This window comes from Triticum dicoccoides, chromosome 5B, assembly GCF_002162155.2.
Source record: "Triticum dicoccoides isolate Atlit2015 ecotype Zavitan chromosome 5B, WEW_v2.0, whole genome shotgun sequence".
Classification (NCBI taxonomy): domain Eukaryota; kingdom Viridiplantae; phylum Streptophyta; class Magnoliopsida; order Poales; family Poaceae; genus Triticum; species Triticum dicoccoides.
In genome coordinates, this window is record NC_041389.1 from 41,155,654 (window position 1) to 41,182,002 (window position 26,349).

A 26,349-nucleotide genomic window follows, 5' to 3' on the forward strand; every position below is an offset into this window, starting at 1 on the left:
GTGTTTTTTAGGGTTTTCAGAACAACAAGTAAAATCATATTCCCAACATAAATTCCAAGCATAGCATTGCAAACGTTGAATTTGACTCCATAATAGTTTCCCCTTTTCAGATATACGGTGTCGCACATAACAAGCATGCTCATCTAAAGATTTGCCCTCAACTAAGCTAGTTGGGGTTTCAGCACGAGCACATAGGGATCGAAGATGATCCAAGTAATAAGCTTCAGCAGTGTGATAGATTTTGAGTGGTTCTTCAACCATTGGTTCAGTAGGTACAACTAATTTTTTTGGTATTTGCGTTTCCTACCCATGACTAAAGATATAAAACAAATAAGAACAGCAAATAAAAATTACTTAGTGATAAAGCAAACAAGCACACACGAGAATATTCACCCCACGCTATGACTCCCCGGCAACGGCGCCAGAAAAAGGTCTTGATAACCCACAAGTATAGGGGATAGTTGTAGCCTCTTTCGATAAGTAAGAGTGTCGAACCCAACAAGGAGCTAAAGGTAGAACAAATACTCTCTCAAGTCCTATCAGCCACTGATACGACTCTACGCACGCTTGACGTTCATTTTACCTAGAACAAGTATGAAACTAGAAGTACTTTGTAGGTGCTTTTGGGGAAGCTTACAAGAAAGTAAAGAACATGTAAATATAAACTAGGGGTTGTTTAGATAAAGAAGCAACAAAGTAAATACAGCGAGTGTGGAAAAATGGTGGTAGGAGTTGTGGAATTGTCCCTAGGCAATTGACTACGTTACTAGACCGGTAATCGCTATTGCAATTCTATTTGAGGGAGAGGCATAAGCTAACATACTTTCTCTACTTGGATCATATGCACTTATGATTGGAACTCTAGCAAGCATCCACAACTACTAAAGATTCATTAAGGTAAAACCCAACCATAGCATTAAAGTATAAAGTCCCCTTTTATCCCATACGCAAACAACCTACTTACTCGGGTCTGTGCTTCTGTCACTCACGCCACCCACCATAAGCATATCATAAACATATTGCAAACCCTACAGCGGGAATCCCTCACGCTTGCACGACACGGAGGTCACAATAGGACAGCACCAATAATAAAACATGCAACTCAAACCAATCGTAGCAATTCATCAATCACCGATAGGACAACGATAATCTACTCAGACATCATAGGATGGCAACACATCATTGGAAAATAATATGAAGCATAAAGCACCATGTTCAAGTAGAGGGTATAGCAGGTTGCGGGAGAGTGGACCGCTGTAGATTGAAGGGGGAAGGTGATGGAGATGTTGGTGAAGATGACGGCGGTGTTGGTGGAGATCGCAGTGATGATGATGGCCCCCAGCGGTGTTCCGGCGCCACTGGAAGCAAGGGGGAGAGAGCCCCCCTTCTTCTTATTCTTCCTTGACCTTCTCCCTAGATGGGAGAAGGGTTTCCCCTCTGGTCCTTGGCTCCCATGGCTTGGGAGGGGCGAGAGCCCCTCCGAGATTGGATCTATCTCTCTATTTCTGCGTTCTCAGATTCTACCCCTTCACCGTTTCCTTTATATCTGGAGATCCGTAACTCCGATTGGGGTGAATCTTTCGCCCAGATCCTTCTCATAAAATTATCTTTCTTGCGCCAAAAAAAGAGCGTGAACCGCCTTATGGGTGGACCACGAGGGTCAGGGAAGCGCCTGGGGGGGTAGGTTGTGCCCCCCCTACCTCGTGACCACCTCAGACACCGTCTCGCGTGGATTTTTCTTCTGGAATTTTCCATATTTTCCAAAAGTAAGCTCCGTCCGTTTTTATCCTGTTTGGACTCCATTTGATATGGATATTCTGCGAAACATAAAACATGCAACAGACAGGAACTGGCACTGGGCACTGGATCAATAAGTTAGTCCCAAAATAATATAAAAAGTTGCCAAAATATATATGAAAGTGAATAATATTGGCATGGAACAATAAAAAATTATAGATACGACGGAGACGTATTAGTCCACTCCTCGTGAGAATAACCCACCTAGCATGGAAGATATATGCAGCCCTAGTTGTAACATGAGCTGCTCGAGCATACAAAACAGAATTTTATTTGAAGGTTTGGAGTTTGGCACATACAAATTTACTTGGAACGGCAGGTAAATACCGCATATAGGTAGGTATAGTGGACTCATATGGAACAACTTTGGGGTTTAAGGAGTTTGGATGCACAAGCAGTATTCCGGCTTAGTACAGGTGAAGGCTAGCAAAAGACCGGGAAGCGACCAACTGAGAGAGCAACAACAGTCGTAAGCATGCATTAAAATTAATTCACACCGAATACAAGCATGAGTAGGATATAATCCACCATGAACATAAATATCGTGAAGGCTATGTTGATTTGATTCAACTACATGCATGAACATGTGCCAAGTCGAGTCACTCAATTCATTCAAAGGAGGATATCATCCCATCATACCACATCATAATCATTCTAATAGCATGGTGGCACGCAAGGTAAACCATTATAACTCATAGCTAATCAAGCATGGCAAAAGCAACTATAATCTCTAAATGTCATTGCAAAATGTTTACTTCATAATAGCTGACTCGAGAACGATGAATCAACATATTTACAAAAACAAGAGAGGTCGAGTTCATACCAGCTTTTCTCATCCCAATAAGTCCATCATATATCGTCATTATTGCATTTCACTTGCACGACCGAACGATGTGTATAATAATAAGAGTGCACGTGCATTGGACTAAGCTAGAATCTGCAAGCATTCAACTCAAGAGAGAAGACAAGTAATATGGGCTCTAAATTAAATAAACAATCATGCATATAAGAGCCACTAAGAATTTTCAATATGGTCTTCTCGACCCCCAAAGGAAAGAAAAAGAAAATAAAACTATTTACATGGGAAAGCTCCCAACAAGTAAAAAGAAGAACTAGAAATCTTTTTGGGTTTTCATTTTAATTCTATTGCAAGCATAGAATTTAAACTAACTAATTTTTTTGGTTTTTCTTAAGGTTTATCAAACACACAAGAAGAAAGCGAGAAAAAAATTTAAACTAGCATGAATAATACAATGAAAGAGTATGAGCACCGACGACTAGTGTGTGAACATGAATGTAAAGTCGGTGAGAAATACGTACTCCCCCAAGCTTAGGCTTTTGGTCTAAGTTGGTCTAGTACCAAGGACCGCCTGGCTGATATCCATAAGTGAAACTGGGATTGTACTGAGATGCAGAGGCAACAGCCTCCTGAGCAGCAGCGTGTTGGCGAGCTGCTTCCATTCCCCTCTCGTATTCAGATGCTTTCTTCCCTGATGATAACATATCTTCCTCTTGCCTGATAATCAAAAAGGTAGGGGGCAGGAAGAGTAACAGGGACGACGTTGGGTCTATCATAGGTTAGTCGATAATGGAGGAATTGTTCATTCCTCTCAAGAAAATGATGATCAAACATAGCTTCTTTATCCAAATAAACAGGAGGTACAATCATATCCCCCTCTCGTGGAGCTATATTAAGAAAATTAGCCACACGGGTTGCATAAATTCCTCCAAAGAAATCTCCCCTTCTACTATTATTCTGCAAGCTACGTGCAACTATTGCCCCCCAAGTTATAACCTTTAAAACCTGACACTGCACTCTTGAGGACACAAAGATCAGGGACACACATGTGACATGCCTCGTCCTTGCCGTTAATGCATCTACCAATAAAGAGAGCAAAATAATGTATAGCGGGAAAATGAATGCTCCCTATGGTAGCTTGTGTTATGTCCCTAGATTCTCCCACAATAATACTAGCAAGAAAATCTCTAAACTCAGATTTTCAAGGATCATTGATATTACCCCATTGAGGGAGTTTGCAAGCAGTTGTAAAATCCTCTAAATCCATGGTATACGATGTATCATAAATATCAAACATGACATTAGGAGAATTACGCATAGAAATATATTCGAACCTCCGCACAAAGGAATTGGTCAAGTGATAATATTTAGGACACTTATCTTGTAAGAAGTTCTCCATCTCGGCATTACGCACATATGCGTCAAATTCCTCCTTGAAGCCTACTTCGACCATAAAATCATCGGATGGCCACTCACAAGCCCGTACATTTGCGCCCCTTGGCAAATTAACATCTGGTTCATGTATAGCAATTCTTGGCCCTTTCTTTGCTGAGGAACCTCCTTGGTACATTCTTCTAAGCATATTTCTTTTTCTGAAAATTTCTGAAATTTTAGTAACTTCAAAATAAAAGTGGATAAAACTAAACAAGATTGATAGCAACTACTCCTACAAGTGCCTAGAGGCTATATCATGCATTGGAATTGCTTGGGACCTCAAAAATTTAACATGAAAGCTCAAGAACATGGTCACCTAAGCAGCAAGAATTTGCAATGAATAAAGCACTAGAACAAAAACTAATTGGACCAATGGAGGAGTCACATACCAAGCAACAATCTCCCAAAGCAGTTTTGTGAATGGAGCTTTGAGCTAAGAGATCGAAAATCGCAGCAAAACAAGCTAGAACTCGTGCTTGAGCTGGATGGGGATTTTTTTGGGTAGAAGATGAAGTGTGTGGGTGCTGGCATAAGTGGAGGGGAGCCACCAGGGGCCCACGAGACAGGGGGGCGCGCCCTACAGGGGGGGTGCCCTCCTCTCTCGTGGCCTGGTGCTTGCCCCTCCTGCAGTGTATTCCAGAAAAAATCATACTAAATTTGCAGGGCATTAGGAGCACTTTTATTTTCGGACTATTTTTTAATGCACGGATAAATCAGAAAACAGACAGATAATACTATTTTTGCTTTATTTCTTCTAAATAACGGAAAGTAAAAAGAGGGTACAGAAGGTTGTGCCTTCTAGTTTCATCCATGTCGTGATCATCAAAATGAACCCGCTAACAAGGTTGATCAAGTCTTGTTAACAAACTCATTCCGAATAACACAGAACCGGAGAAATTTCGAATAACACTACGTTACCTCAACGGGGATATGAAAATCCCCAACAATAAGAATATCATATTTTTTTCTTGACAATAGGAAGAGGAAATTCAAAACCTGCAAGAATGATAGTTGGAACTTTTTCAATAGAATTGATGCTATGAACTTGAGATTGTTTCCTCGGAAAGTGTACCGTATGCTCATTACCATTAACATGAAAATTGACATTGCCTTTGTTGCAATCAATAACAGCCCCTGCAGTATTAAGAAAAGGTCTACCAAGGATAATAGACATACTATCGTCCTCGGCAATATCAAGAATAACAAAGTCCGTTAAGATAGTGACGTTTGCGACCACAAATGGCACATCCTCACAAACACCGACAGGTATAGCAGTTGATTTATCAGCCATTTGCAAAGATATTTCAGTTGGTGTCAACTTATTCAATTCAAGTCTACGATATAAAGAGAGAGGCATAACACTAACACCGGCTCCAAGATCACATAAAGCAGTTCAAACATAGTTTCTTTTAATGGAGCATGGTATAGTTGGGACACCTGGATCTCCAAGTTTCTTTGGTATTCCACCCTTAAAAGTGTAATTAGCAAGCATGGTGGAAATTTCAGCTTCCGGTATCTTTCTTTTATCTGTAATGATATCCTTTATATACTTAGCATAAGGATTTACTTTCAACATATCAGTTAAGCGCATACTTAAGAAAATAGGTCTAATCATTTCAGCAAAGCGCTCAAAATTATCATTATCCTTTGACTTGGATGGTTTAGGAGGAAAGGGCATGGGTTTCTGAACCCATGGTTCTCTTTCTTTACCGTGCTTCCTAGCAACAAAATCTCTCTTATCATAATGTTGATTCTTTGATTGTGGGTTATCAAGATCAACAGCAGGTTCAATTGCTACATCATTGTTTTTGCTAGGTTGAGCATCAACATGAACATTATCATTAACATTATCACTAGGTTCATGTTCATCACCTAATTGTGTTTTAGCATCAGAGATAGAAATATCATTGGGATTCTCAGGTGTGTCTACAGTAGGTTCACTAGAAGCATGCAAAGTCCTATCGTCTTTCTTTTTCTTCTTCTTATAAGAACTAGGTGCCTCTAAATTATTTCTCTGGGAATCTTGCTCGATTCTCTTAGGGTGGCCTTCAGGATACAAAGGTTCCTGAGTCATTCTACCAGTTCTAGTAGCCACTCTTACAGCAAAGTCATTTTTATTATTTAATTCATCAAGCATATCATTTTGAGCTTTGAGTACTTGCTCAGCTTGAGTAGCAACCATAGAAGCATATTTGCTAACACGGTGAAGTTCATCTTTAACTCTAGCCAGATTATCGCCTAAACGTCCTATCTCAAAAGCGTTATTCTTTAACTCTCTAGCAACATAAGCATTAAAAATTTCTTGTCTAGCCATAAAGTCATCAAATTCATCTAAGCATGGGCTATGAAATTTAGTAGAGGGTATTTCAACTTTATCATATCTATAGAGAGAGTTTACCTTTACTACCTGTGTCGGGTTATCAAGACAATGTGGTTCTTCGGGCGGTAAATTAAGACCATGTATTTCTTCAATAGGTGGTAAATTCTTAACATCTTCAGCTTTAATACCTTTTTCTCTCATTGATTTCTTTGCCTCTTGCATATCTTTAGGACTGAGAAATAAAACACCTCTCTTCTTTGGAGCGGGTTTAGGAATAGGCTCAGGAGTTGGCTCAATTGGTTCAGGAGTTACTTCAGGAACTGGCTCGGGGAGAGTCCAATTATTTTCATTAGTCAACATATTATTCAATAGTATTTCAGCTTCGTCGACTGTTCTTTCCATGAAAACACAACCAACACAACTATCCAAGTAGTCCTTGGAAGCATCGGTCAGTCCATTATAAAAGATATCAAGTATTTCATTTTTCTTAAGAGGATGATCATTCTAAGCATTAAGTAACCGGAGAAGCCTCCCCCAAGCTTGTGGGAGACTCTCTTCTTTGATTTGCACAAAATTACATATTTCCCCCAAGGCAGCTTGTTTCTTATGAGCAGGGAAATATTTAGCAGAGAAGTAATAAATCATATCCTGGGGACTACGCACACAACCAGGAGCAAGAGAATTATACCAAGTCTTAGCACCACCCTTTAATGAGAACAGAAATATCTTAAGGATATATAAATAGCGAGACTTCTCATCATGAGTAAACAGGGTGGCTATATCATTCAACTTGGTAAGATGTGCCACAACAGTTTCAGGTTCAAGGCCATAAAAAGGATCAGATTCAACTAAAGTAATAATTTCAGGATCAATAGAGAATTCATAATCCTTATCAGTAACACAGATAGGTGAAGTAGCAAAAGCAGGATCGGGTTTCATTCTAGCATTAAGAGACTACTGCTTCCATCTAGCTAATAATTTCTTAAGATCATTTCTATCATTGCAAGCAAGAATTTCCATAGCAGCTGCTTCATTCATAACATAACCCTTAGGAACAACAGGTAATACATAATCATTGGGGGAACGTTCATCATCACTATCATGAATAATAGGTTCTTCAATATTTTCATTCCCCCTAACTCTAGCAAGTTGTTCATCAAGAAATTCACCTAATGGCAAAGTAGTATCACGCACAGAAGTAGTTTCATCATGCATAGCAGAAGTGGCATCATCAATAACATGCGACATATCAGAATTCATAGCAGTAGCAGGTTTAGGTGTCGCAAGCCTACTAATAACGGAAGGAGAATCTAGTGCAGAGCTAGATGGAAGTTCCTTACCTTCCATCGTAGTTGAGGGAAAAATCTTGGTCTTAGCGTCTTTCATGTTCTTCATAGCGATCAACAGATATAAATCCCAAGTGACTCAGAGAATAGAGCTATGCTCCCCGGCAACGGCGCCAGAAATTAGTCTAGATAACCCACAAGTATAGGGGATCGCAACAGCTTTCGAGGGTAAAGTATTCAACCCAAATTTATTGATTCGACACAAGGGGAGCCAAAGAATATTCTTGAGTATTAGCAGTTGAGTTGTCAATTCAACCACACCTCGATAACTAAGTATCTGCAGCAAAGTATTTAGTAGCAAAAGTGGTATGATAATAATAGTAACGGTAGCAAAAGTAAAGATAAATATTTTTGGGTTTTTGTCGTAGTTGTAACAGTAGCACCGGAAAAGTAAATAAGTGAAGAACAATATGTGAAAAGCTCGTAGGCAATGGATCAGTGATGGATAATTATGCCGGATGCGATTCCTCATGCAATAGTTATAACATAGGGTGATATAGAACTAGCTCCAATTCATCAATGTAATGTAGGCATGTATTTCGTAAATAGTCATACGTGCTTATGGAAAAGAACTTGCATGACATCTTTTGTCCTACCCTCCCGTTGCAGCGGGGTCCTAGTGGAAACTAAGGGATATTAAGGCCTCCTTTTAATAGAGAACCGGACCAAAGCATTAACACATAGTGAATACATTAACTCCTCAAACTACGGTCATCACCGAGAAGTGTCCCGATTATTGTCACTTCGGGGTTGTCGGATCATAACACATAATAGGTGACTATAGACTTGCAAGATAGGATCAAGAACACACATATATTCATGAAAACATAATAGGTTCAGATCTGAAATCATGGCACTCGGGCCCTAGTGACAAGCATTAAGCATAGCAAAGTCATAGCAACATCAATCTCCGAACATAGTGGATACTAGGGATCAAACCCTAACAAAACAACTTGATTACATGGTAAATCTCATCCAACCCATCACCGTCCAGCAAGCCTACAATGGAATTACTCATGCACGGCGGTGAGCATCATGAAATTGGTGATGGAGGATGGTTGATGATGACGACGGCGATGAATCCCCCTCTCCGGAGCCCCGAAGGGACTCCAGATCAGCCCTCCTGAGAGAGATTAGGGCTTGGCGGTGGCTCCGTATCGTAAAACGCAATGAAACTTTCTCCTTCATTTTTTTCTCCCCGAACGTGAATATATGGAGTTGGGGTTGAGATCGGTGAAGGTCCAGGGGGCCCACAAGATAGGAGGCCGCGCCCTCGGGGGGCGCCCCTGTCTCGTGGACAGGCTGTGGGGCCCCTGGCATTAATTCTTTCGCCAAAAATTCTTATAAATTCCAAAAAGTGCCTCCGTGGATTTCCAGACATTCCGAGAACTTTTCTTTTCTACACATAAAACGACATCATGGTAGTTCTGCTGAAAACAGCGTCAGTCCGGGTTAGTTTCATTCAAATCATAGGATGGCAACACATCATTGGAAAATAATATGAAGCATAAAGCCCCATGTTCAAGTAGAGGGTACAGCGGGTTGCGGGAGAGTGGACAGCTGTAGATAGAAGGGGGAAGGTGATGGAGATGTTGGTGAAGATGACGGCGGTGTTGGTGGAGATCGCGGTGATGATGATGGCCCCTGGTGGCGTTCCGGCGCCACTGGAAGCAAGGGGGAGAGAGCCCCCCTTCTTCTTATTCTTCCTTGACCTTCTCCCTAGATGGGAGAAGGGTTTCCCCTCTGGTCCTTGGCTCCCATGGCTTGGGAGGGGCGAGAGCCCCTCCGAGATTGGATCTATCTCTCTGTTTCCGCGTTCTCAGATTCTATCCCTTCACCGTTTCCTTTATATCTGGAGATCCGTAACTCCGATTGGGGTGAATCTTTCGCCCAGATCCTTCTCATAAAATTATCTTTCTTGCGCCAAAAAAAGAGCGTGAACCGCCTTATGGGTGGACCACGAGGGTCAGGGAAGCGCCTGGGGGGGTAGGTTGTGCCCCCCCTACCTCGTGACCACCTCGGACACCGTCTCGCGTGGATTTTTCTTCTGGAATTTTCCATATTTTCCAAAAGTAAGCTCCGTCCGTTTTTATCCCGTTTGGACTACGTTTGATATGGATATTCTGCGAGTCATAAAACATGCACCAGACAGGAACTGGCACTGGGCACTGGATCAATAAGTTAGTCCCAAAAATAATATAAAAAGTTGCCAAAAAGTATATGAAAGTGAATAATATTGGCATGGAACAATAAAAAATTATAGATACGACGGAGACGTATCAGTCCAATCCTTGTGAGAATAACCCACCTAGCATGGAAGATATATGCAGCCCTAGTTGTAACATGAGCTGCTCGAGCATACAAAACAGAATTTTATTTGAAGGTTTGGAGTTTGGCACATACAAATTTACTTGGAACGGCAGGTAAATACCGCATATAGGTAGGTATAGTGGACTCATATGGAACAATTTTGGGGTTTAAGGAGTTTGGATGCACAAGCAGTATTCCGGCTTAGTACAGGTGAAGGCTAGCAAAAGACCGGGAAGCGACCAACTGAGAGAGCGACAACAGTCGTAAGCATGCATTAAAATTAATTCACACCGAATAGAAGCATGAGTAGGATATAATCCACCATGAACATAAATATCGTGAAGGCTATGTTGATTTGATTCAACTACATGCATGAACATGTGTCAAGTCGAGTCACTCAATTCATTCAAAGGAGGATATCATCCCATCATACCACATCATAATCATTCTAATAGCATGTTGGCACTCAAGGTAAACCATTATAACTCATAGCTAATCAAGCATGGCACAAGCAACTATAATCTCTAAATGTCATTGCAAATATGTTTACTTCATAATAGCTGACTCGGGAACGATGAATCATCATATTTACAAAAACAAGAGAGGTCGAGTTCATACCAGCTTTTTTCATCCCAATAAGTCCATCATATATCGTCATTATTGCATTTCACTTGCACGACCGAACGATGTGTATAATAATAAGAGTGCATGTGCATTGGACTAAGCTAGAATCTGCAAGCATTCAACCCAAGAGAGAAGACAAGTAATATGGGCTCTAAATTAAATAAACAATCATGCATATAAGAGCCACTAAGAATTTTCAAGATGGTCTTCTCGACCCCCAAAGGAAAGAAAAAGAAAATAAAACTATTTACATGGGAAACCTCCCAACAAGTAAAAAGAAGAACTAGAAATCTTTTTGGGTTTTCATTTTAATTCTATTGCAAGCATAGAATTTAAACTAACTAATTTTTTTGGTTTTTCTTAAGGTTTATCAAACACACAAGAAGAAAGCGAGAAAAAGAAATTTAAACTAGCATGAATAATACAATGAAAGAGTATGAGCACCGACGACTAGTGTGTGAACATGAATGTAAAGTCGGTGAGAAATACGTACTCCCCCAAGCTTAGGCTTTTGGTCTAAGTTGGTCTAGTACCAAGGACCGCCTGGCTGATATCCATAAGTGAAACTGGGATTGTACTGAGATGCAGAGGCAACAGCCTCCTGAACAGCAGCGTGTTGGCGAGCTGCTTCCATTCCCCTCTTGTATTCAGATGCTTTCTTCCCTGGTGATAACATATCTTCCTCTTGCCTGATAATCAAAAAGGTAGGGGGCAGGAAGAGTAACAGGGACGACGTTGGGTATATCATAGGTTAGTCGATAATGGAGGAATTGTTCATTCCTCTCAAGAAAATGATGATCAAACATAACTTCTTATCCAAATAAACAGGAGGTACAATCATATCCCCCTCTCGTGGAGCTATATTAAGAAAATTAGCCACACGGGTTGCATAAATTCCTCCAAAGAAATCTCCCCTTCTACTATTATTCTGCAAGCTACGTGCAACTATTGCCCCCAAGTTATAACCTTTAAAACCTGACACTGCACTCTTGAGGACACAAAGATCAGGGACACACATGTGACATGCCTCGTCCTTGCCGTTAATGCATCTACCAATAAAGAGAGCAAAATAATGTATAGCGGGAAAATGAATGCTCCCTATGGTAGCTTGTGTTATGTTCCTAGATTCTCCCACAGTAATACTAGCAAGAAAATCTCTAAATTCAGATTTGCAAGGATCATTGATATTACCCCATTGAGGGAGTTTGCAAGTAGTTGTAAAATCCTCTAAATCCATGGTATACGATGTATCATAAATATCAAACATGACACTAGGAGAATTACGCGCAGAAATATATTCGAACCTCCGCATAAAGGAATCGGTCAAGTGATAATATTGAGGACACTTATCTTGTAAGAATTTCTCCAGCTCGGCATTACGCACATATGCGTCAAATTCCTCCTTGAAGCCTACTTTGACCATAAAATCAGCGGATGGCCACTCACAAACCCGTACATTTGCGTCCCTTGGCAAATTAACATCTGGTTCATGAATAGCAATTCTTGGCCCTTTCTTTGCTGAGGAACCTCCTTGGTACATTCTTCTAAGCATATTTCTTTTTCTGAAAATTTCTGAAATTTTAGTAACTTCAAAATAAAAGTGGATAAAACTAAACAAGATTGATAGCAACTACTCCTACAAGTGCCTAGAGCATATATCATGCATTGGAATTGCTTGGGACCTCAAAAATTTAACATGAAAGCTCAAGAACATGGTCACCTAAGCAGCAAGAATTTGCAATGAATAAAGCACTAGAACAAAAACTAATTGGACCAATGGAGGAGTCACGTACCAAGCAACAATCTCCTAAAGCAGTTTTGTGAATGGAGCTTTGAGCTAAGAGATCGAAAATCGCAGCAAAACAAGCTAGAACTCGTGCTTGAGCTGGATGGGGATTTTTTGGGGTAGAAGATGAAGTGTGTGGGTGCTGGCATAAGTGGAGGGGAGCCACCAGGGGCCCACGAGATAGGGGGCGCGCCCTATAGGGGGGGGCGCCCTCCTCTCTCGTGGCCTGGTGCTTGCCCCTCCTGCAGTGTTTTCAGTGCCTAAAATCCTCAAATATTCCAGAAAAATCATACTAAATTTGTAGGGCATTAGGAGCACTTTTATTTTCGGACTATTTTTTAATGCACGGATAAATCAGAAAACAGACAGATAATACTATTTTTGCTTTATTTCTTCTAAATAACAGAAAGTAAAAAGAGGGTACAGAAGGTTGTGCCTTCTAGTTTCATCCATCTCGTGATCATCAAAATGAACCCGCTAACAAGGTTGATAAAGTCTTGTTAACAAACTCATTCCGAATAACACGGAACCGGAGAAATTTCGAATAACACTACATTACCCCAACGGGGATATGAAAATCCCCAACAATAAGAATATCATTTTTTTTTTCTTGACAATAGGAAGAGGAAATTCAAAACCTCCAAAAATGATAGTTGGAACTTTTTCAATAGAATTGATGCTATGAACTTGAGATTGTTTCCTCGAAAAGTGTACCGTATGCTCATTACCATTAACATGAAAAGTGACATTGCCTTTGTTGCAATCAATAACAGCCCCTGCAGTATTAAAAGTGTAATTAGCAAGCATGGTGGAAATTTCAGCTTCCGGTATCTTTCTTTTATCTGTAATGATATCCTTCATATACTTAGAATAAGGATTTACTTTCAACATATCTGTTAAGCGCATACGTAAGAAAATAGGTCTAATCATTTCAGCAAAGCGCTCAAAATTATCATCATCCTTTGACTTGGATGGTTTAGGAGGAAAGGGCATGGGTTTCTGAACCCATGGTTCTCTTTCTTTACCGTGCTTCCTAGCAACAAAATCTCTCTTATCATAATGTTGATTCTTTGATTGTGGGTTATCAAGATCAACAGCAGGTTCAATTGCTACATCATTGTTTTTGCTAGGTTGAGCATCAACATGAACATTATCATTAACATTATCACTAGGTTCATGTTCATCACCTAATTGTGTTTTAGCATCAAAGATAGAAATATCATTGGGATTCTCAGGTGTGTCTACAGTAGGTTCACTAGAAGCATGCAAAGTCCTATCGTCTTTCTTTTTCTTCTTCTTAGAAGAACTAGGTGCCTCTAAATTATTTCTCTGGGAATCTTGCTCGATTCTCTTAGGGTGGCCTTCAGGATACAAAGGTTCCTGAGTCATTCTACCAGTTCTAGTAGCCACTCTTACAGCAAAGTCATTTTTATTATTTAATTCATCAAGCATATCATTTTGAGCTTTGAGTACTTGCTCAGCTTGAGTAGCAACCATAGAAGCATATTTGCTAACACGGTGAAGTTCATCTTTAACTCTAGCCAGATTATCGCCTACACGTCCTATCTCAAAAGCGTTATTGTTTAACTCTCTACCAACATAAGCATTAAAACTTTCTTGTCTAGCCATAAAGTCATCAAATTCATCTAAGCATGGGCTATGAAATTTAGTAGAGGGTATTTCAACTTTATCATATCTATAGAGAGAGTTTACCTTCACTACCTGTGTCGGGTTATCAAGACAATGTGGTTCTTTGGGCGGTAAATTAAGACCATGTATTTCTTCAATAGGTGGTAAATTCTTAACATCTTCAGCTTTAATACCTTTTTCTCTCATTGATTTCTTTGCCTCTTGCATATCTTCAGGACTGAGAAATAAAACACCTCTCTTCTTCGGAGCGGGTTTAGGAATAGGCTCAGGAGTTGGCTCAATTGGTTCAGGAGTTACTTCAGGACTGGCTCGGGGAGAGTCCAATTATTTTCATTAGCCAACATATTATTCAATAGTATTTCAGCTTCGTCGACTGTTCTTTCCCTGAAAACACAACCAGCACAACTATCCAAGTAGTCCTTGGAAGCATCGGTCAGTCCATTATAAAAGATATCAAGTATTTCATTTTTCTTAAGAGGATGATCAGTCTAAGCATTAAGTAACCGGAGAAGCCTCCCCCGAGCTTGTGGGAGACTCTCTTCTTTGATTTGCACAAAATTACATATTTCCCCCAAGGCAGCTTGTTTCTTATGAGAAGGGAAATATTTAGCAGAGAAGTAATAAATCATATCCTGGGGACTACGCACACAACCAGGAGCAAGAGAATTATACCAAGTCTTAGCATCACCCTTTAATGAGAACGGAAATATCTTAAGGATATATAAATAGTGAGACTTCTCATCATGAGTAAACAGGGTGGCTATATCATTCAACTTGGTAAGATGTGCCACAACAGTTTCAGGTTCAAGGCCATAAAAAGGATCAGATTCAACTAAAGTAATAATTTCAGGATCAATAGAGAATTCATAATCCTTATCACTAACACAGATAGGTGAAGTAGCAAAAGGAGGATCGGGTTTCATTCTAGCATTAAGAGACTACTGCTTCCATTTAGCTAATAATTTCTTAAGATCATTTCTATCATTGCAAGCAAGAATTTCCATAGCAGCTGCTTCATTCATAACATAACCCTTAGGAACAACAGGTAATACATAATCATTGGGGGAATGTTCATCATCACTATCATCAATAATAGGTTCTTCAATATTTTCATTCCCCCTAACTCTAGCAAGTTGTTCATCAAGAAATTCACCTAATGGCAAAGTAGTATCACGCACAGAAGTAGTTTCATCATGCATAGCAGAAGTGGCATCATCAATAACATGCGACATATCAGAATTCATAGCAGTAGCAGGTTTAGGTGTCGCAAGCCTACTAATAACGGAAGGAGAATCTAGTGCAGAGCTAGATGGAAGTTCCTTACCTCCCCTCGTAGTTGAGGGCAAAATCTTGGTCTTAGCGTCTTTCATGTTCTTCATAGCGATCAACAGATATAAATCCCAAGTGACTCAGAGAATAGAGCTATGCTCCCCGGCAACGGCGCCAGAAATTAGTCTAGATAACCCATAAGTATAGGGGATCACAACAGCTTTCGAGGGTAAAGTATTCAACCCAAATTTATTGATTCGACACAAGGAGAGCCAAAGAATATTCTTGAGTATTAGCAGTTGAGTTGTCAATTCAACCACACCTGGATAACTTAGTATCTGCAGCAAAGTATTTAGTAGCAAAAGTGGTATGATAATAATAGTAATGGTAGCAAAAGTAAAGATAAATATTTTTGGGTTTTTGTCGTGGTTGTAACAGTAGCACCGGAAAAGTAAATAAGCAAAGAACAATATGCGAAAAGCTCGTAGGCAATGGATCAGTGATGGATAATTATGTCGGATGCGATTCCTCATGCAATAGTTATAACATAGGGTGATATATAACTAGCTCCAATTCATCAATGTAATGTAGGCATGTATTTCGTAAATAGTCATACGTGCTTATGGAAAAGAACTTGCATGACATCTTTTCTCCTACCCTCCCGTTGCAGCGGGGTCCTAGTGGAAACTAAGGGATATTAAGGCCTCCTTTTAATGGAGAACCGGGCCAAAGCATTAACACATAGTGAATACATTAACTCCTCAAACTACGGTCATCACCGAGAAGTGTCCCGATTATTGTCACTTCGGGGTTGTCGGATCATAACACATAATAGGTGACTATAGACTTGCAAGATAGGATCAAGAACACACATATATTCATGAAAACATAATAGGTTCAGATCTGAAATCATCGCACTCGGGCCCTAGTGAAAAGCATTAAGCATAGCAAAGTCATAGCAACATCAATCTCAGAACATAGTGGATACTAGGGATCAAACCCTAACAAAACTAACTTGATTACATGGTAAATCTCATCCAACCCTTCACCGTCCAGCAAGCCTACAATGGAATTACTCACGCACGGCGGTGAGCATCATGAAATTGGTGATGGAGGATGGTTGATGATGACGACGGCGATGAATCCCCCTCTCCGGAGCCCCGAACGGACTCTAGATCAGCCCTCCCGAGAGAGATTAGGGCTTGGCGGCGGCTCCGTATCGTAAAACGCGACGAAACTTTCTCCTTGATTTTTTTCTCCCCGAACGTGAATATATGGAGTTGGGGTTGACGTCGGTGGAGGTCCAAGGGGCCCACAAGATAGGAGGCCGCGCCCTAGGGGGGCGCCCCCTGTCTCGTGGACATGCTGTGGGCTCCCTGGCATTAATTCTTTCGCCAAAAATTCTTATTAATTCCAAAAAGTGCCTTCGTGGATTTCCAGACATTCCGAGAACTTTTCTTTTCTACACATAAAACAACATCATGGTAGTTCTGCTGAAAACAGCGTCAGTCCGGGTTAGTTTCATTCAAATCATGCAAGTTAGAGTCCAAAATAAGGGCAAAAGTGTTTGGAAAAGTAGATATGTTGGAGATGTATCAGAGCTTACTCATTGCCGAAGGCTTTGAGCCTACTTGGTGTTGTCGGTGGAGCCGAGATCGCTCCGAGCTTACTCGGCACCATTGGCGTACGTCGTCCCGTTGGTTGTTCATAGCACCTCAGGTTTATATACGTGCACTGTTTATTGAATTCATGCTCTAGCCAACTCATCCAAAGTCTGAATTGATGAAGAGAAGTGGGTAATATATTTCAACACTTCTGGGCAATATATTTCAAAACTGCCTCTCACGTCTAGGCTTATTTAGTCCTTAGACGTGGGATCGATGTAGGCCGCATAATCTTTTTTTTGTTTTAATACTGCATTGGCAGGTTGCTGAACTTGAGACCTCCTGGCTCGGATACCATATTGAACTCATACCCCAGCCAACTCATCAAAAAGTCCAAACTGATGGATAATGGTGGGCAATATATTTCAACACTCTTGGGCAATATATTTCAACATTTTTGCCTTTGGCGGTGGCGTTGCCTTCGTGTGTCGCCTCCTTTTTTCCCTATATGTAGTTGTATCAGGCCTAGTGCTCACTAGCTTAATTTGTATTTCTTTGTCTTGCATAGTTGGATGTCGTGTTTATGCTGGGCTTTGCACGTGCTTCTTGGAGCTACGTAGAGTTCGTCTTACGCGTGATGGGGAGGGGGGGGGGGCATGCTGGAAACATGAAATGTGTGGCAATGCACGTCTGTTTGATGTTGTCAATGGTCCGGGCAAGAACTTTTGAGTGAGATGTTTTGTTTGGCATTGCCTTTTTTGTATGTTCTTAATTGCCCGGGTTTATTCAAGCTAAGTTTATTGCATAACTTGTGGACTTATTGAACGAGATATAAAGTTGTCGTTATGTTACCCTTTATATACGTGTTCTTAATCGTTTGAGTTTATGCACTGCACGGGTTGTTCATAGATGCGGGTGTACTGGTACTGGTCACTGGGTTCGTGTTTTGCTTCGATACTTGGAGCACATGGACTTTGGTTCAGGCATTTGGAGGTGTTGTAGTCGCCATGGTGGTTTGGTGCGTTGGTTTTGGTTGGTGGATGGAAGGAGAGGGCACGTTGCTGGGTAGCCGGTTGTTGTACATGCGGGGCGAAGAGCCATGCTGATGGTCACGTCCTATTACACGGTTGGCATCACATCCAACCGCTACGTACAGTTCTGAGCTATGGGTTGTACCGTCCGGTCCCTTTATTTGTGATTTTTGCTTGATGCACACTCCAGGGTGCAGTGGGTGGTTTAGGGCGGCTGGGTCGGAGAAAGGAGTGCCATAACGGACACCATAGCTGCTCCATCACGCACCGACCAACATCCAAGAAGACAAGAATTGAAACACCCATGGCATGTGCTCCCACCCGTGTTGATGTCGTCGTGTGAAAGCCCAACATCCACCTGGCATGACACAGGCAAAGGAGCACTGAAATTGACTACATCCCGCGGCAATGGAAAGACGAGCTGGCATCCGAAGACGTGTTAGATGGCCAGGACCAACAACGGTGATAGGCCGAATAAGACTCCCTCGGATCTGAATGAGACCAACCGGTGGACCTACAGGGCAACCTGACACCCACTCGTCACGACAGAAGCAGGAGGATACCAAAACCGGACAAGTCTCGCAGCAGCCAAAAGCCGAGTGGACATGCGAAAATCGTTAGTTGGCCAGGAATAGCAACGACAAGAGTCCGGGCAGGCAAGGCATCTTCGAATGTGAGCGAAACCAGCCAGTGGGGACCACGGGAGCGTGGGAAAACATTTGTCCTTTATGCCTGCTTACTTTGCTCTGGTCAGGCAAGCGCGTGAAGATGATCAGTTACTGTTTACCCACTGTGCCCCACGGGCGCCAGCCGACAAGGGTTTGCACTAGGGAGAATCCAGGTAGACAAACCATGGGTAAAAGCATTGCTTAGCACCCGGTGGGCCGTTCGTACGCAGACAAAGACGGGAAGCTAGGCCCCTCACAACCTCATACGTCATCAAAGCAAGCCAAAAGACCCGAATCTGGATCTATGCGCAATAAAGACCAGCGACTCAGAAGGTTTGGGCCCAACCGATTTCTTAGGCAACTGCTTAACCAGGAGCAAACAGTTCAACATTTAAATTCAAGCCGTCACGATCTTGTTATTTTTTTGTGGATTTCCTCGTGTTATTACAGAAGGATCAGGTTACAAAGCTTTTTGAGAGTGAGTGCGAAAAAATTGATCATCTTATGGAGCTATATACACGGTATGTTTAGCTTCATTTCTTTTGCGGGAGACGTTATGTTTAGTTTCAAGATAACTGATGGAACTGTTTTCACTTCCTTGTTATGTACTGGTTGAATGATGTGCTTACACCATGCTAAAAGTTCAAAAGCCTCGATTTAGAGGTGCCTTTTCCATCTTGTTACCTGCATGTCAGATTTGAAATGATGATTTATTGCTGAAGGACATGCTCTTATTCACTGAGATGGATGATGATGAGTGGTGCTCAAAGCTGGTTTACACACTTGACGTATTTACCGCAAGGACATGACAGTGGTGTATCTGATAAATAGTCAGACTATATCTCGGTTGACAAGTAATTTTATGTCTCCGCTTCCCGCGCTTATTCGTAGGCATATCTGGCACTCTGGGCAAGTGAAGTTCCAGTATTTTCTTACCACTCGGTTACTGCTGTCTTGTACAGAGATCACTGAATGAGATTATATATAGAGCAGTACCAGTATGGCGTTCATTTTCAGGAATGGAGTTGCTTCTTACACAGAAAGAACAAGCTGACAAAGGATGTCACTCCAAGGATCTGTGTCTCTGCATGCCGGCTTGTGAGAATGTATTGTACCGGCATTCTACCTGTACCTGTACTATGTGTAGGCACGCTTGAGATAATTCGGTGTTAGAGGGGCATTTCATCATTCAAAAGAAACTCTTCCAAATACAGGACCTGGCCATACAAACTGAAAACTCATACTAGATGGATGCTCTCTTATTGTAAACAGGAAATAAGAACGGTAACCATGATATATATATTCTGCCGTGCCGAGATGTTGGGTTTCAGGTCGTGCTCAAGAGTTTCTTCTTCCCTGGCTTGATAACCACCAGTACGACGATAACCAGTATCAGCAGGAGAACTATTATGGCGGAGCACATGCACATTCTCGAGTTCTTCTGAAGCTTCTTTGCCTTCTGGAGAGCTTCCACACCTTCCTGTACGTAGTTGGTAGCTTTTGAAACCTTGCAGAAACAAACAAATTACATGCCAGCATCAGAGTCGTTAGCTTGCTTTATTGACAAAGCCGGTTAGGTCTATTTATTACTCCCTCTGTCTCAAAATATAAGTGTCTTTGATTTAGTACAAAGTTAGTTGTAATAAATCAGCGGCATTTATTTTGGGACGGAGGGTGTAGAATAAAGTTGTTTTCACAAGTTCGTCGCCTTACATGTTTCGCTATGTCGTCCGTCATGTCTCCTTGAGCGTCAACCAATACTGCCGTATCCAGGACTATCTACAAGCGAAAACCCAGGAAGTATGTTCACATATCATGGTGTCAACTATTTAAAAACTTGCATAATAGCTTATGCAAATGAAAGGTAACCTGCTGCAACTCCACAAGCTTTCTCTCTAGATCTCTTACAGCATCATGCCGCTCTTGTATCTCAGCAACAGTATCCAGTATCTGCAACATGGAAAATTATCCTAATGAGATTTCGATGCATTTTCCCACAAGTGTCCATATAATGACCGAGTTATAACTCGTATATACCCGGCCTCTCCCCTGCTGTTGAACCGCATCTTTGAAAATTTGCTTGCTTCTCCCTGTCTCGGTTAAATCATCAATTCTCTGCAGATTCCAAAGTAACAGAAGAGGCACACTGTAAGATAAGCAATAGAAAGAAAAAGAATCTCAAATTCAATAACCATAAAAAAAAGGTGCAACTATACCTGTTCATCAGGGCGATTACCAGTTACAATAAATACCCTTCTTTCAACAACTTCCCGGTACTCCTGCCGGATTGATTCTCTCAATACCTGCATCAGAGGGTAACAACACCATGTCACTCACATAGTTGCAAGATTACATTATATTATTTCACCTTCAGAGACATCAGGCTGATAGCATACTATCAATAATCTACCATAATGGCTAAGAAACATTCTTGTAAAGTTACTGAAAGTCGAAAGGAGGGCAATTTGCAAAACTCTTTCTTTTACTTTTTAGAATATATAAGCATCAACGAAGCCACTTCCACTGCTTATGAACAGCCAGATGTTTCAGAATTCATATAGCTGAATGCTTGGATGGCTCATAGACATGCGAAAGCAGAGCAGTTTCTCCCTGCTGCTCTATGAGGGAATATCAAATCAAATAGCCCAAGTAGTAAACAGAAATAATGACTGGTTTTAAGTTTTTTTTTGTGTATCTAAAGACTACGATTAGGCATTAGAGGGAACATTTATTTATTCACAGACAGAAAAGGAAAATCATCACATACATGTCAATTTGGACATTCAAGTTAGAGGGAAGCACTACCTGAAAATCGTCCATCCGTTTCTTTAACTTCTTTTTCACTGCTCTGTAGAGATCAATCAGTAAGCACAGTGAATAAGTAATAATTCATTTTCGCAAAAAAGGAGAGGCTAATTCATGCAGGCAAGAGACTGGAAAGTGGAAACACAAATCAACAGTAAATTTAATTTACCCAGTAGTCTGTTCCCTTAATTGATCTACCGCAGAGCCCTTCCCACATCCAGGTTTCTCCGTGTTGGATAAGTTCTGTGACATAGCATAGGGGCAAAGAGCAAACCATAAGCAGCATATCCGTCTTTTTAGTTTATGCAGATGCGGATACAGCTAGGAAAGAAGAATAACATACATCTTTTTCCAGTTCATCAATTTTTGTTTTTGCCATACGAGCAATTTTCATCACTGCATCAATATCTTTCTCCATTTGCTTCTTAATTGCTACAAAAATGTATTGTTGTGCGTGACTACACGTAAAGCAAAATTTTCAACTCATTAAGATAAGATTTGGAGCTGTAACCTTTCATGGCGCTTGCTTTTGTAACTGCTTTTGATTCCTCATTTGCAGTCTGCAAGCAAAGGCACACAGATTCCATTATTACTATGAGAGTAAATATTTGAGCAATAACATAAGAAGAAGCAGAAATAAGGAAATTAGATTGGGTTGGACCTGGAGCTTAGTCAAGAGACTCGTCAGCTTAGCTATTAGGCTCTTGATTCCATGAACCTGTGTGGGTATGAAAGCAACATCACATGATTATTCTAAAGTGCAAAAAATGGACAGATAACATTAGAGAATAGCGAGGTTCAAAATATCATATATCGGGTTTGTATCGGTTTGGCTTGAACATATCGGATGTCGGATAACGGGTGATATATCAGACGATATGTAGATATATAGGAGAAAATATATTTGGATTAGTTTTTCAATATTTTGGTTCAAAAATGTATTTTTAGTAAAACAAAATGTATGGCGTCAATGCTCCAGAAAATTGAAATTCCCAGTTTGTGAACTTATTAATTAAGAAAATTCCTAGACAGATTCTCAAAATCGTCACTCTAATATTAAAAACAATATGTTATATATGTGTTTCTACAAAATATTATGCATTTTTTGATAATAAGATGGAGTTGTACATACTTTATCTTTTTTCACTACTTTATGATAAATAGTGTTCATCGACGTACCGGTCTATATCAGTGGTCATATAGGGTCAGATATCGGCCAAATCGGTCGATATTTCGGTCAATATCGGATGATATGTGTGAAAAATGATATGTTATGTTTAATCAGTAAATCCCCAAAACTGATAATCAGCCTACATGTTTGTCGTATGGGCCCAGAATTAAAAGCTTGGAGACTAGTAGAGAGTTTCGCATGCACCTTCTTGAAGAAGCCTTTTAAATTATCAGAGGCGCCGGGCTGATGCATCCCCATTTCAACATCCCCCCAATCTCTTGAGGAATCCCACGGGGGAAGCTCAAAGGAATCCTGCAAAATCGGAGTGTTTAGAGAACATGTAGTGCACAGAAGCACCTGCATGAAGGCTTGCTTGATTGCTATGAATTCGTTCTGACATTAGAGCCGATTGTGCTGCTACTTTCATCATCAGCTAAAACCAAACCAATAGGATAGGATCGTTGCGGAAATAAAGCATTGACATTATTATAACTGGTCCCAAAAGAGTATTACTAAAGCTTATACTTGCTAGCAGAAGAGATAAACTGCTCAAAAAGAGTATTTGAGATGTCACTTTCAAAATCAGAACATGACGGCGAGTCGGCGACCATATATGTAATAAGTAATATAATGTGGTCACATTACGTGTTGTTTTCAACCTAACAAACAACAGTGAATGGCATTTTGAGACTAGAGTGCTTTCTAAGCTTAAAGCTGGGACAAATTAAAATAAGAATAACCTCCTGGAGAGGTTCAGACAAGAGAAACCAGCCCACTGCTGATAGCACACACAAAAAGAGCAAGCAGATCCTAAAAGGAGGGGCAAATAAATCCTGCTACTTGGAGCTCAAGCAGATCAGAGCAACTAAGCCGATTCCTGGCGAACGGTTCCTTGAGGAATTTGAAGCTCGTGCGCTTGGCCTCGGCGAAGCAATTGAGCGGCGTGAAGCTTACGGTTAGTAGGTTGTTCATGGCGGCGGGGCGGGGCGGGGCGGGAGGAACAGACGGCGGGGCAGCAAGGAGACGGAGGAAGGAACAGACGGACGGCGGCGCGGTGAGGGTTTAGCTGGAGGTACGCCTCGTGTGCTAGGCTGCTAGCTAGCTTTCGTTTCCTTTCATTTTCTTTTCTTTCCTTGTACAGGCTCCACTATTCCTTGCAGCGTGCAAAGAATAGGACACGTTCTATTCCACATCTTGAGCGTGGAATAGTTGAGGAAAGGCCTATGGCTCCCTCACATGGGCTGGCCACGTCATGTGCTTTTTTATTCTAGAAAAATGTATTTTCTTTAATGAATGTTTGACACGACAAAATAAAAACGGAACGCGGGCATGCCAATGTACCTACGTACACAAAGAAATGATATAGAAAAAATGTATTTTATTAATCTTGTGTCTAGAAACAAAATTGCAAAAAAAAAAACCTCTGAAGGACGCTCCATGACCTGCTGGAGCGGCCAATGTGACTTTGACGAATGTGAGGTTCTAGTTCACGGGGCCTCGAGAAGCTCCTAATTAATAAAGCCTGCGAGTCAATCTCGCAAACCACCTCCGATTAAGCTGCTGCAATGGTCCTCGTCTTTTGGTCTTGTCTTCTCCATGAGCTTGGTGTAGACGATGATGATATGGTGATGAAGTGGAAGGGGAGGGCGATATGTCCATCGCTTCGGCTATGCTTAGCCATATCCCTCCGTTGTGTCAATGTCCGTTGATGAAGATGTGGACGGCCTTCGCCTTGTCGGTGCCCGGCCTTGGGGTGTCCGCCTTATCAATGTCGGACTGAATGACTTGACATTGCCCCGTCGGCATATCAAGTTGTAGTTTGCTTTATCGGAGAAAGACACGTCGATGGTGTATAGCTTCGCATCGCCGGTGATCTAGAAGTTGCGGACGTGTGTGATGATGATGCGAAGGTTCCATCCTGCAGCGTCCATGAGCGCTGACATACTGGCCTCATCGTGACCGGTATAGCTGGTGTCCCCCTGGTGCGGCGAGCCAACCTCGTTGTGGCCGAGGATCTGCACCGTTTTCATTACTTGTAGGGTAGAAACCATTAAGAGGTTATCATGGATCAAACTGGGGAATGTGCACTACAACAAAACAAAGATTAAGTAATAAAATCATGCAACACATATAAAAACATGTTTCGAAGAAAAATTACGGTAGCACATCATGTGTGTTGCAGATTGGACAGTACCACATAGTTTATAAGATTCAAAAATGTGTTACCGGCACATTACCATAGTAACGTAAAAGTTTGTGTTGCTCCATCCGTGTTACAAACTACTGATGCAGTAACACATAATCATGTGTTGTTGCATAGTGTTACAAACTATATAACTTCAGCGAAAAAGGAATAGTTCAAATACTACATTTAATAGAAAAGGAATAGTGGCACACTGCTTACAAACATAAGTTCAAATTTTCACTCAATTGATTTCACAAAAATCATTTTCTATGACATAAGAGCATCTCCAACAGCCGCGCTACGCGCGGGGCGCTAAAAACCCATTTGCACCGCGCGGATCGCCTGTTTTAGCGCGGCGGGGTGTATTTGCTCCAGCGGCTGCTGCAAATTTTAGCACGTGCGAGCCGCTCCAGCAGCTGCTGCAAAAAACTGCATGCGCTTTCTGACACAAACAACATATGCACTCCGAACTAATAAAAAAACATATGCATAGATTAAAATAGATAAAAAACGATACATAGATATTTCACAATGCGTACATAGTTACTCATGGCATAGATAGATAAAAAAACTAGTCCAACGCGATAAAAACGACTACGGTGCAACTAGAACCTACTCCGAGTAGTTATCATTCTCGACGGTGTCGTCCGAGGTATCGAGCCACGCGTCTTACCAATACGGATCATCTGAGTCAAAGAACGACTCTCCACCTACATTAACAAGATGGCCCTACGCCTCCGCGAGTGCCTTCCGCCGCCGCCTGTCCGCCCGCTCCGCGCGGCGCCTTGTCGTCCTGTCCGCCCAAAAGGAGTTCTCGTCGGCGACGTCCTGCGAGTAGAGCCGGCGCCACTCCGCCATGGCCCGCTCGTCCTCCTCGGCGATGAGGAGGCGGCGCTGCCACCGATGGTGTTCCTCACGGTCCTGGTCTGTTATAAGACGAGGCGGAGGGGCAACGGCATGTGCCTGCTCGCGCGTCCAGATGTCATGGAAGTTCATCTGCGCGTGAGGCCTCTGGAGTTGCCACGCCGCCGCGTCGTACACGTGGGCGCTCGTGCACGGTCTCGAACATGCCAAGGCCGAGGCGGACGTCACCGGATCGAATCTCAGAGGAGAAGGCGCCGGAGGGGCGCTCGCGGACGCCACGGTAGCCCGAAGATCCCCGGCGGCGCGAAGACATGGTGGCGTGGTGGTGGCGCGTCGGTTGTGGCGAGGAAGCGGCAGAGGAAGCGGGGAGAGAGCGCGTGGCAGTGTGGATAGCGGTGGGAGGCCGCGTGGCGAGCGTCGCAATGTATAGGCACGCCGGAAGCGGTGCGCCAAATCTAGCGCGCGAGCTCCCGCTTTTTCCCCGCGCGCGCTAGTTTCCCGCCTACGCTGGAGCGCGCGAAAACGTCCTGCGCACGCTAAAATGGCAGTTTACCGCGCGCGGGCTTTTTGCCGCCGTTGTTGGAGATGCTCTAAGCTTGTACATATGTCTTCAATATTTTTCCTATATTACTTGAACTTTATTTGAGACACATATCTCTACTACCTGAAAGAACTGTAAAGTTCTG

General features: G+C 41.9%; 1 protein-coding gene across 1 annotated transcript; it reads right to left on the minus strand.

The window, feature by feature from the left end:
- Positions 1–19,957: 19,957 nt before the first annotated feature.
- On the minus strand, positions 19,958–23,586 carry LOC119305119 (syntaxin-132-like). The gene is made up of 12 exons (XM_037581729.1): positions 23,569–23,586; positions 22,819–22,926; positions 22,105–22,161; positions 21,955–22,003; positions 21,787–21,875; positions 21,613–21,686; positions 21,444–21,486; positions 20,855–20,941; positions 20,676–20,753; positions 20,508–20,588; positions 20,352–20,417; positions 19,958–20,145 (listed from the first exon to the last, which is right to left on the minus strand). Exons 1-12 carry the CDS (start codon positions 23,584–23,586, stop codon positions 19,966–19,968), a joined length of 930 nt encoding a protein of 309 aa, XP_037437626.1. The 3' UTR covers positions 19,958–19,965.
- Between the last annotated feature and the right edge of the window lie 2,763 nt (positions 23,587–26,349).

Bases quoted from the DNA above. Each gene is read 5' to 3' on its own strand.
- LOC119305119 (XM_037581729.1), bottom strand. The intron at 20,942-21,443 runs GTAGTGCTTCCC...CCTCTGATGCAG, and splicing joins AACGGATGGACGATTTTCAG to GTATTGAGAGAATCAATCCG. The intron at 20,589-20,675 runs GTATATACGAGT...TCCATGTTGCAG, and splicing joins AACAGCAGGGGAGAGGCCGG to ATACTGGATACTGTTGCTGA.